Consider the following 12651-nt stretch of genomic DNA (forward strand, 5'->3'; position numbering starts at 1 on the left):
GATTTTAATATCTTTAAAAGCTCTTTTGGCAGTCATAGGAAACACATGTTTCAACTGTTGTTAAAAGGGAAAATCGGTACACATAATCAGAGGATTTGTGGTTCTCTAGTTTTCAAATACTGAACCAAATGTCTTCTTTTGTCTTGCTGAGTCTTCTTACTCATAGATTTGAATTTAAATTTATTCTTCAGGAGACCTTCCCTGACTTCCTAGACTAGGTTTAGTTCTGCTGTGTGCTTTCATAGTGTCCTGTATTTCCACTTTAATGTGAATCCTATGCATGCGTCCAATCCTATGCATTGGACATGTGTCTGCTCACTCATGTCCAATTCATGACACCATGAACTAACTGTAGCCCACCAGGCTCCTGTGGTTTTCTAGCAAAAATACTGCAGTATGTTGCCATTTCCTGCGCCAGGGGATCATCCTGATATAGGAATTGAACCCACATCTCTTGTCTCTCTTGCATTGACAGGTGGATTCTTTACTGCTGTGCCACCTGGTCGTGCTTTATTTTAAATACTTCTTATAGGTCAGGAAGCAACAGTTAGAACTGGACATGGAACAACAGACTGGTTCCAAATAGGAAAAGGAGTACGTCAAGGCTGTATATTGTCACCCTGCTTATTTAATTTATATGCAGAGTACATCATGAGAAACGCTGGGCTGGAAGAAGCACAAGCTGATATCAAGATTGCCAGGAGAAATATCAATAACCTCAGATATGCAGATGACACCACCCTTATGGCAGAGAGTGAAGAGGAACTGAAAAGCCTCTTGATGAAAGTGAAAGAGGAGAGTGAAAAAGTTGGCTTAAAGCTTAACATTCAGAAAACTAAGATCATGGCATCTGGTCCCATCACCTCCTGGAAAATAGATGGGGAGACAGTAGAAACAGTGTCAGACTTTATTTTGGGGGGCTCCAAAATCACTGCAGATGGTGACTGCAGCCATGAAATTAAAAGATGCTTACTCCTTGGAAGGAAAGTTATGACCAACCTAGATAGCATATTAAAAAGCAGAGACATTACGTTGCCAACAAAGGTCCGTCTAGTCAAGGCTATGGTTTTTCCAGTGGTCATGTATGGATGTGAGAGTTGGACTGTGAAGAAAGCTGAGCGCTGAAGAACTGATGCTTTTGAACTATGGTGCTGGAGAAGACTCTTGAGAGTCCTTTGGACTGCAAGGAGATCCAACCAGTCCATCCTAAAAGAGATCAGTCCTGGGTGTTCATTGGAAGGACTGATGTTGAAGCTGAAACTCCAATACTTTGGCCACCTGAAGCAAAGAGTTGACTCAATGGAAAAGACCCTGATGCTGGGAAGGATTGGGGGCAGGAGGAGAAGGGGACGACAGAGGATGAGATGGCTGGATGGCATCACCGATTCGATGGGCATGAGTTTGAGTAGACTCCGAGAGTTGGTGATGGACAGGGAAGCCTGGCATGCTGCAATTCATGGGGTCGCAAAGAGTCAGACACGACTGAGCGACTGAACCAAACTGATAAACCCTTTATAAGAAGTGACATTATCTTGGTCACTGTTGTATTTTAGCACTGACAGTACTCATTATAGGTGTTTAGTGAAACCCTTTTGAATGAAAATGAATAAATCTGAGGAAGTCTTTTTAGGGTATAGCAAACAATTGAACATACTTGTTTATCTGGTAAGTTTTACTGCAAAATGAAAGCTTCTATTTCTTCATCTCTATGAACAAGGTGGAATATAACTCAGAATGCCTAATGCTTTTTGGCTGTTAAAGTAGAATTACTCCTTTCCCTTTTAACCTGCTTATAGCTACTGAGATTGCATTCTCCTATGAAAGTGAGGCTGTTTTTTCTTTCTCTGAAGCAGCAGTTAAAGGTAGGCAAGAGGAAAGGAGTGGAATCCTACTGATGGAAATAGGAACTATCCTGTTTTCTCACATCCATTTAAATTTAAGCTAGGATCAGTGAACAATCAGGAGTTGACTCTTTACAGATACTTTAATATTAAAAGTGGCAGTAAACTGGAGAAAACTAGAAGTAATAAACAAGCTGGGGAATATTGCTTCATTTTATGACTGCCTATACCAGTGACATTTTTAAGCTTGGAAACTAAGGGTTTCAAGAGGTTGTGTTCCATAATATCTTATGACATTTTAATATATCAGAGTTGAATTCTTGGAAACAATACGGAAAATGGTAGGGTAATGTTTAAAAAATACTTCGTTAGAATTGATTAATGCCACTTAGCTCCTTCAGTGTCTTTCAGTGACTTTTCAATGTCAATGCTCTTCTTGGCCTCTAGATTTAATAGTTCTAGAGTTTGATAGTTTAAAGTGAATAAATTATTTACCTACAATCAGAACTATTTGAATGTTATTGCATGAAGCCCAAGCTATTAATTTGAATAGATGTTGGAAAGAGAAATATGAAATGTGAAGTATTTTTTAAAAAATAGTTAAAATTAAGTTTCTTCTTTTTTTTTTCCATTTATTTTTATTAGTTGGAGGCTAATTACTTTACCTTATTGTAGTGGTTTTTGCCATACATTGACATGAATCAGCCATGGATTTACATGTGTTCCCCATCCCGATCCCCTCTCCCGCCTCCCTCTCAATCCCATCCCTCTGGGTCTTCCCAGTGCACCAGCCACGTTTCTTCTTATAACAGTTTAACAATGTCTTGGTTTGGAATAGAGAGAACTTGATCTTTATTTCCTTTGGAATTTTAAAGGCAAATAGCAAGAATAACAGTAGCAGCAGCTGTTAAGTTCAGGATCACAACTAGAGCACCTAATCCTCTGTTTTTATCTTCTCTCTTATTAGTATAATTTATTTAAGTTGAAATAGATTCATGTGGATTGTGGCTACCATTTTGAACCACAATTCTAGACTTTTCCCAGTACTGCCTTAGGATTCAGCATTCTCAAGTTAGTTTCTATTCATCTACCAGCAATTGAAATTGCTTTCAATTTGTTTGCTTTCTTTCCCATTTTCCATCTTCATAGTCTTGTGTCTTTAAAAATATATGTGTGTCTGTGTGTATGTATATATATATATAATCTTTACTGTAGCTTTGTGGGATTTGGGGAGGGAGCCATAGTAGATGCAGATGTTCACTTTGTCATCTTTTCTTAGATCTTGATTGTTCTAATTCCTGTCTCTAGAATGTACTCCAATCAAACCATGATGCCGAGTTCTTTATCCTTTGTTCTAGACATTTTAGTCCTATTAATGCAACCTATGATCTCTAATCTTTATTTTTTATACCCATATCAACATTTGTTGATAGGAGTTTTACATAAAAATCTATAGGTTCTTTTTGTTTCAGTTGTACAGTTCTCATGAATTCATGGCATGTCCTACCATGCTATTACTTCCATAGACATTTATGTATACTTAGTATCTTATTAAGTTATTGAGTTAAAATTATTATATAGAATTTATATTTGCTGAATTCCTAAAGTGGGATATGTGTCTTTTTTTTTCAACCATATTTTTTCCTGGTTATATAAATAATGAAATTAGAGAAATTTTGAAAAATAAACAAAATACTAAGAAGAAAATCGTCTGTATTATTGGTACCTATGAGATAACTATTAGTAACATTTTGGAAAATACCTTTCTTTTCATCACCCACCCCTTTCATGTATGTATTCCCTCTTCCCTTCAGCCCTCAAGATAATAAAATCTATTTTGCAATCTAACACTGGAGTCTTTTTTTAAAACTGAAAGAACATAACTTTTTTTTAAACTTTGTATTCTTTGACCTTTAGTATTCATTCAACTAAAAAAGCTGTTGAATACTCATTATGTGTGATATGCTATGCTGGGCAAAGCAGATGCAAGTTTGCATTCAGTCCATTGGTACAGGACTGGGTTCAATTTTTGGGTCTAATAAATTAAAACAAGGTCAGTTTCTTCAATAAATAAGTTCCCCTTGAATAGAGTTTAAAATTAGTAGCAGGTTTTTATAGAATTGCACTCAGAATTGCAGCCTGTAGAAAATGATATAGCATGATTTCAGCCTATATGGGAATATGTGAAAGGCATTATAACTAATTAATTTTCTCTGTATTTTCCAATTCAGTTCTTTTTAATTCTTCCTAAAGTATAAAAATCCTGAAATTAATATATGGAGCAGTATCTTATAGTAGTTGACAAATATTTTTTATTTCAGTTAATTGAGGCATAATAAATAAATTTTTTTTAATGTTTATCATAGTGATTTGATAAATGTGTACATTGTGAAAGGATCCCTACCATCTGGTAAATTAATACATCCATCACCTCACATATTTTTTATGCTTATTTTTTGATGAGAACATTTTAGTTGTACTCTAAAAATACTTTGTTTTTGTTTCATAGATTAAGAGCAGGATTGTGTGATCGCTGTGCAGTAACTGAAGAACATATGCGGAAGAAGCAACAAGAGTTTGAAAATATTCGGCAGCAGAATCTTAAACTTATCACAGAGCTTAGTGAGTTTCCTTTCTTCACTTACTAAGTATTTAAAACATAGTATGCTACTGTTAAACACCTATTATTAAATTGGTTACAAGCAGATGGGTTATTTACATGTTTTCTTCATTTAGACACAAGGTCAGATGTCATTTTTTTCCCTTTTTGTAGATGTAATCTCATACTTATTTTAGTAAGAAATAGGGTATAGATTGTTGTTTTGTGATCCCATGGACTGTAGCTCACCAGACTCCTCTGTCCATGGAATTTTTGAGGGTGTAGAAAGGTTATACAAATACTGTCCGTGTTGGCCTTAAAGTCTTACCAGCTGTAAGACAAGAAGCACATTTTCTTTGGATATATACATATCTGCTTCTTTGGTTTCATTTCATGTAATTTGATTATTTATATTTAGTAAATATAGACATAAAGCAGACAATGTAGTACAAAGATGTATGCTTTTCCTGATTTTCATTGTTCTTTTACACACTGTTACAAGTATATCATTTTCAGATTAGTCTACTTACCCATTTCATGTAGGATTTTCTTACATTTATCTTCCTTTCCAAACTAATTCCATATATTGACTTTATTTTTTTCTATTAATTATATTGCTGTCCTCTGGTTACTCAAGCAGAATATACGAGTATATTATCATTATTATAAAATGAGATAGAAAAAACATAATTTTGTTTTGCTCCCAAAGGTAACTACTATTAAGAACATAATAAATATCTTTCCAGGTCCAAGTTTGTCTATCTTTTGTTTACCTCTGTCCTTTACTTTACCCCCTCCTCTCTCTTCTTTTTTAAATTTTAAAAGGATCATCTCCAAAATATTCTTCTTGTTCTGACATATGTTGTTTTAGACTGTAAGAAATCTTTACATGTTTATATATTTCAGTTCAGTTCAGTTGCTCAGTCATGTCCGACTCTTTGCGACCCCAGGAACCGCAGCACGCCAGGCCTCCCTGTCCATCACCAACTCCCAGAGTTTACCCAAACTCATGTCCATTGAGTTGGTGATCCCATCCAACCATCTCATCCTCTGTCGTCCCCTTCACCCCCTCAGTCTTCCCCAGCATCAGGGTCTTTTCCAATGAGTCAGCTGTTTGCTTCAGATGGCCAAAGTATTGGAGTTTCAGCTTCAACATCAGTCCTTCCAGTGAAGGACTGATCTCACCCAGGACTGATCTCCTTTAGGATGGACTGGTTGGATCTCCTTGCAGTCCAAGGGACTCTCCAGAGTCTTCTCCAACACCACAGTTCAAAAGCATCAATTCTTCGGTGCTCAGCTTTCTTTATAGTCCAACTCTCACATCCATGCCTGACTACTGGAAAAACCATAGCCTTGACTAGACGGACCTTTGTTGGCAAAGTAATGTCTCTGCTTTTTAATATGCTATCTAGGTTGGTCGTAACTTTCCTTCCCAGGAGTAAGCATCTTTTAATTTCATGGCTGCAGTCACCATCTGCAGTGATTTTGGAGCCCCCAAAAATTAAGTTAGCCACTGTTTCCACTGTTTCCCAATCTATTTGCCATGAAGTGATGGGACCAGATGCCATGATCTTAGTTTTCTGAATGTTGAACTTTAAGCCAACTTTTCACTCTCCTCTTTCACTTTCATCATGAGGCTCTTTAGTTCTTCTTCACTTTCTGCCATAAGGGTGGTGTCATCTGCATATCTGAGGTTATTGATATTTCTCCTGGCAATCTTGATAACAGCTTGTGCTTCTTCCAGTCCAGTGTTTCTCATGATGTACTCTGCATAGAAGTTAAATAAGCAGGGTGACAATATACAGCCTTGACGTACTCCTTTTCCTATTTGGAACCAGTCTGTTGTTCCATGTCCAGTTCTAACTGTTGCTTCCTGACCTGTATACAGGTTTCTCAAGAGGCAGGTTTAGACCCATAGATTTTGTGGTGTGTATGAATACTTGTATGCATGCATTTATTTAGGAGTATAAGGTTATCAGTGAGTAGAAAACTATTACATTTATGACACTGACTTCTTGAAGAAGTAGGACTATTTCCTAAAATTATGCCACCCTCTGAATAATCCTCATCATTTTCTTTACCTTGTTTCTTTATTTCCTATAAAATAGAAACTGGATCTGAAAGCTTGATAGGTCCAAATTAAACCTTTTTAACAGCAGTACTTCATGGGTAAAGTTGTCTACTTTATATTGCATCCTATCAGGATATAGGTATTGTCAGGTTCTTCCACTCTTTGGGGTTGATTGTCAGCTTTCTCCATTATACAGTTGAATCTTCCCCTGGTACCAAGTGGTCTGAGTTGGAAGGATGGATGTGTGATATTTTGAAATCTTGCAAAAATACAATTCTCCCTCAATCTTTCTTTAGTAATTTTAGTATCCATTGTTGATTCTGGCCTGAATCAGTTATTTAATTTAGATTAAAAATGATAATTTTCCATTTCTGTTATTCTTACATTCATCAGCTGGCATTCTTCTGTAAACAAGAATTCTCCCTCATCAGTTACGGCTATTAGTTACCGTAGGATGTAGTTCCTACTAGAAAGGCATGATGCAGCTTAATATTTTCCCTTTAATTGCCAGTTTTCAGAATAAGATCTTATATAATAGTTACCTACAATGGTGACAAATGAGGTATTATGTGTTGCGTATGTTATGTTTCATTTTGCTTTTGAGGTGAGTGGGCTTTCTCTGTCTTGAGCATAATAGACATGTGGAATTTTTTTTGGAGGGGGGCTTCATTGCTTTCTTTTATTTATTTATTTATTTTTTTCATTTATTTTTATTAGTTGGAGGCTAATCACTTTACAATACCACAGTGGGTCTTGTCATACACTGACATGAATCAGCCATGGATTTACATGTATTCCCCATCCCGGTCCCCCCTCCCACCTCCCTCTCTACCCAATCCCTCTGGGTCTTCCCAGTGCACCAGGCCTGAGCACTTGTCTCATGCATGCAACCTGGGCTGGTGATCTGTTTCACTATAGATAATATACATGTTTCGATGCTGTCCTCTTGAAACATCCCACCCTCGCCTTCTCCCACAGAGTCCAAAAGTCTGTTCTGTACATCTGTGTCTCTTCTAAATTCCATACATATGTGTTAGTATACTGTATTGGTGTTTATCTTTCTGGCTTACTTCACTCTGTATAATGGGCTCCAGTTTCATCCATCTCATTAGAACTGATTCAAATGAATTCTTTTTAGTGGCTGAGTAATATTCCATGGTGTATATGTCCCACAGCTTCCTTATCCATTCGTCTGCTGATGGGCATCTAGGTTGCTTCCATGTCCTGGCTATGATAAACAGTGCTGCGATGAACATTGGGGTACACGAGACACGTGGAATTTTATGTATTTAGTGTGTCAGTTATGTTTTTTATTTTATTGATACTGATCACCTCAATCTTGTCTGCCTACTCTCTTTTGGTAATCACTTCTATCATGTTACTTCGAGGTCTTCTGTCTTTTAAATCTTTAAACATTTCATTATTATGTAAGATAATGCTGTTACCTGAAATACTTGGGAATCTATATATGAGTCATTTTCTACTGACTCTAGTGGTCATTGAATTAGGATCACTCTGGCTCCATTCCAGGAGTTCAGGCTTGAACTGGAAATTTCAAGTTCAGTCCCTCCACCAGTGCTGATACCAACAGCCACTTGCTTACTCTGCTTGGGTTTCACTCACATTTTGTTTTTGCTGTTGATTGTGGTAGTGGTGTGGGAGTCTCCTGGATGTCTCTTTCTGTGTCTGGCTCAGTTGTCCTCTCGGATCCTTTCCTGATTTTCTCAACAGCCCAAAGTAAACCTTTTTTTCCTTGGAATTTCATTTAGTATTTTATCTATGCTTCTCTTAACACCTTTGTTACTTTCAGCAGTTAAAAAAAAAGTTTATATAATATCTTGTGTCTTATTAGACTATACTTTCCTTTAGGTCACTGTCATATCTTAAGGGTTTTTTGGAGTTTTTTCCCGATCCTCCAAAGGAGGCAGTTAGTAGCCCTCACATATTGTATATAGTCAACAAATTTTTACTTACTCAATGTAAGAAAATATGTTGAGATTTGTAAACCACTAAATTATTAACAGATTTTTGGAGTGTGATTAACTTTATGAGAGGTTAATTGTACTTATTCTGACTTGATCTCTTTGATATATTCCTCCTAGTAAAACACATGCTTAAGCAGTGACATAATATCAAGGATTAATAAAAATTTTGTCCTGGCAGCCATAGAAATTATAGCCCCAAACTGAGTTTTTGCTTTATAAATAAGGATGGATAGGAAAATTTAGTCAAGATCGAGTCAAACAAGGAGATGCTACTTCAGTGGTATATTAAGTTACTGATACCATAATTATTCATGAAACATAGAGTATGACTAAGAAAGAAAATTTACTTAAGTGTGCTTCTGTTATAAAAAATTACACTGATATTCACTGTTATATTTTATGATTAGATTTATTTTGAGATAAATGACTCACTAAAATGGTATTTGAAATTAGTAGGACTGAGTAGCCAGATGGAATGCTTTCTTGTCCTCACATGAATAATTAAACTATACTGCCCAGTACATGAGGTCCTCTTTCTTTTTTGCCCACAAGCATTACATAAAATTATCAGTTAATCATTTATGTGAAACTGGAACAGTGTGAGGTGTAGTAATCACTACCTAGTAACAAATTAGTTTTGAATAGTAGCATTAACCCTGACTAACATATAACTTAGAATCTGAAATCCTAATTTCTCCATGACTGTTTAAATTATTGAAAGAGCCTGACATGCATCCTAATATAGCTATAATTTATGCCTTCTTTTCACATTATATTTAAGTGAATGAAAAGAACACGCTGCAGGAAGAAAATAAAAAGCTTTCTGAACAGCTACAGCAGAAAATTGAGTAAGTATTTTTTCATAGTTGTGGCCAAAAATTGAGTATTTTCTCCTACCTTCTCTTTCTTCATTTTACTTAGCTATGCAAACTGTAAAGTTATATTAAGAATCAAAGATTTCTTTTTTAAAAATTATAAAGTATTCTGCAGTTGAAAATACAAGGAAAATTGCTGTATTTTTGTTTTGGAAGTATATATGAAGACTTTGTATGCATCTCTTAGCTTAGTATGTGAATGTATAAAGTATCAAAACATTTTAATTTAAAGCATTTTCATTTTTATAACTATTATAATTAAATTATTCAAATAAATTATTTGAAATACTTCTATTTTAAATAAATACTTGAGTTTTGTTACCACCTTTCCAGCTCTGTTCTAGAAACTTAATAAAAGTAATATGAATGATTACGTCCTCTTACACATTTCTCAGGCGTGGAGAACTACTTCTTTTCCCTCTCCCGTCTCCCCCACTTTTTGTTAATAAAAATAATAACTTTTATCCTGTATACCAGTTACTCTTCTTGGTGTTCTGTGTTTATTATTTCTAATCCTCACTGTGATTCTTCAAGGTAGTTTTATTGTCTCTACTTTATGGACAAGGAATCCACATCTTACAGAAGTCAGGTAACTTGCCGTGGTCTCACAAGTAGTAGATAACGAGACATCACTCAGAACCCCATCTTCTGACTTAGAAGACTCTGTCCTCTCCATTATTTGACAGTGTCTCAAAAAAAGAATCTGTTTTTCTGGATCTAGTCTGATAGAGAGAAAGAGTTATGGCCAGTTCTTAGTTCCCATTTATGTCAAGTTTATGTAATATCTTTTAAGAGTTACAATTCAGGATAGTCTTAATGGTTTCCAGGGTAAGACTGTTGCATTTAAGTGGACATCTTCGAAAATTTTGCTAAACTATGTAGACATAACATGATTTTTCCTTAGTTATTATCTTATGTATAAACACATTTCACAAGTGGAATTAGCATCTTTATCATATCTGCTTTTTTTAAGTAGTGGGTGTCCAAAAAGATTTTGATATTTCTGCCATATTAGCAGTCCACTGAATATTGATAGCCACGGAGAATTTTGAGGGGGGATAACAAATGAGGAAAGAAGGATTTGGGGCCAGACTGAGGTTATTAAAACAAGTGTGTATGAAGATGTCAGCACTTACTGATTTTACTTGTGCTGAATATTGAAGTGAGGCTAGAACACAAATTCACAATCATTTCTATATGATTCCAAAGCCTCAAATGTTTTTTTTGAAACATTACAACATACTCTCACCTCAACTGACAAGATACTTTTTATTATTATTGTTCAGTTCCTAAGAGGCATCTGACTCTTTGTGACCCATGAAATGTAGCCCGCCAGGCTTCTGTATCCTTGGGATTTACCAGGGAAGAATACTGGAGTGGGTTGCCATTTCCTACTCCAGGGGATCTTCCTGACCCAGGGATCAAGCCCACATCTCCTGCATTGGCAGGCAGATTCTTTACCGCGGAGCCACCGGGGAAGCCCGGTTTTTGTTACAGTCTTCCTTATCTGTCCCACTTCTCTGAGCATTCCTGTGATAAGATCCGTGCTTGAATGCAGGGGGTACCACTTTCACTGAAGGTGTTTTGTAACAAACTGTATATGCTCTGTATTACCCTTCACTTTTAAAAAGAACTTGCGTTCTGAACTGCATCCGGTTCAAAGATTTCAGATGAGTGGTGGCTGACCTACATTAATTTATGTTCTGTGAAGTAAAGGTCACCCCAATCATATCAGTCAGTTTAGGGCATGTATCTTTTATTTAGTACATGCCTCCCTCAGGACAGTGTAGGGGATAATCTGCTGTGTCTTTCAATTCTCTCTTGAAATTTAAGACAGTTATTCACATAAGCCAGCTTATTCTCCTCAAACAAATTCCCTTTTGCTTTCAATCAGAAAAAAAGCCAAGTATTATCTTGTCTGGAGTGTCTCTGATCGTTAGAAAGAAAGTATTATTTTATTTATATTTTTTCTTGCTAAATGCTGTAATTCTGATTCACCTAATCTGAGTTAGATGTTACAGATACCTTTTAAGGTAGGACAGTTGTTCAATGACAGTATAGTAAATTATTCAGAAAAAGTTTTGCTGTTATGAAGTTAAAAATATATATTCAACTGTACCAATCACAGAAAGAAAATAATTAAGTTTTGAGGACATGACTCACTTTGTTTTGGGAAATGAATGTCCTGGGTGAGTGGAAGTCAAAGGAGTCTTCTTTTTCTGTTTGTTTTTTTTAACCCTCACCCTCGGCATTGAAAGTGCAGAATCCTAATCACTGGACCAGGGAAATTCCCTCAGTGTTCTCTTTTAAACTGAATTCCTTGTATAACTTAAATCGCCATTGTTTAAATACCTTTTATATAGGTTTGCTGTCTCCCAAGTGTATTTAATTTTAGTGAGATGATACTGTTAGAAAGTTCTAAGTCTGGGTAGAGATCGCTGTACGGAGTGATACTTGTTGATTCTGATTTTAACTTCTGGGACCATCTGGAACAAGTTTACCCCTCCTTCTACTTGATGGCCCTTTGTGTGCATTAAAGATAGGTATGGGACCTTCCTGAGTCTTCATCATAAGTAGGTAAATATGCACAGTAAATATTTTCTGTTCATTAACTATTCCTCATGAGACATTACTTGAAGACTCTTCCAATTATTTCTCTTTAATGTTTCAGTTTGTCAATATTTTAATTAAGTCAATCTTCTAGGTATAGTCTGACCAGTAGAGTAGTACTGCCCACTCCATTGTTCTGTATCTTTACTTATATTGTATGTGCTTGCATGCTCAGTTGTTCAGTCATGTCCAACTCTTTGTGATCCCATGGACTGTAGCCTACCAGGCTCTTCTGCCCATGGGATTCTCCAGACCAGAATACTGGAGTGGGTTGCTATTTCCTCCTCCAGGGGATCTTCCTGATGTGGAGATCAAACCCGCATCTCCTACATTTCCTGCACTGAAAGGCAGATTCTTCACCACTGACCCACCTGGGAAGCCCTAATATTAATGTGGTCAAGATAGGTATATTTTGACCTTACTGGGTTTACTGCTAACTAGAACCTTCAAGTCAAAGTCTTCTCCTATCCTCTACTTGTAGACTTTTTGTGGTGGTATAAAAATACAGGACTTCAGAGTCATGACTTTGTAGGAGTTGTTGCAGAAACCTACATCAAAGGACTCTTCATTGTAAAATAAGTGCAATATTGATTAAATGCTATTTTCTGGGCATTGCATTACATTTTTACATATATCATTTCTTTCAACTTTTCCAGAAAAATGAAGTAGG

The 12651-nt window shown here is 36.1% G+C and overlaps 1 protein-coding gene across 6 annotated transcripts in view; it reads left to right on the top strand.

Moving 5' to 3' along the window:
• Window positions 1-12651, top strand: part of RBBP8 (RB binding protein 8, endonuclease) — an 80172-nt gene that overhangs the window by 38026 nt on the left and 29495 nt on the right. For all 6 annotated transcript variants that reach the window (XM_020881737.2, XM_020881735.2, XM_070452736.1 and 3 more), the window contains 2 exons: window positions 4351-4463; window positions 9278-9344. In XM_020881737.2, coding sequence (XP_020737396.2) covers window positions 4351-4463; window positions 9278-9344 — 180 coding nt within the window. The remainder of the gene's footprint in view (window positions 1-4350; window positions 4464-9277; window positions 9345-12651) is intronic.

Source organism: Odocoileus virginianus, chromosome 22 (genome assembly GCF_023699985.2).
Source record: "Odocoileus virginianus isolate 20LAN1187 ecotype Illinois chromosome 22, Ovbor_1.2, whole genome shotgun sequence".
NCBI lineage: Eukaryota > Metazoa > Chordata > Mammalia > Artiodactyla > Cervidae > Odocoileus > Odocoileus virginianus.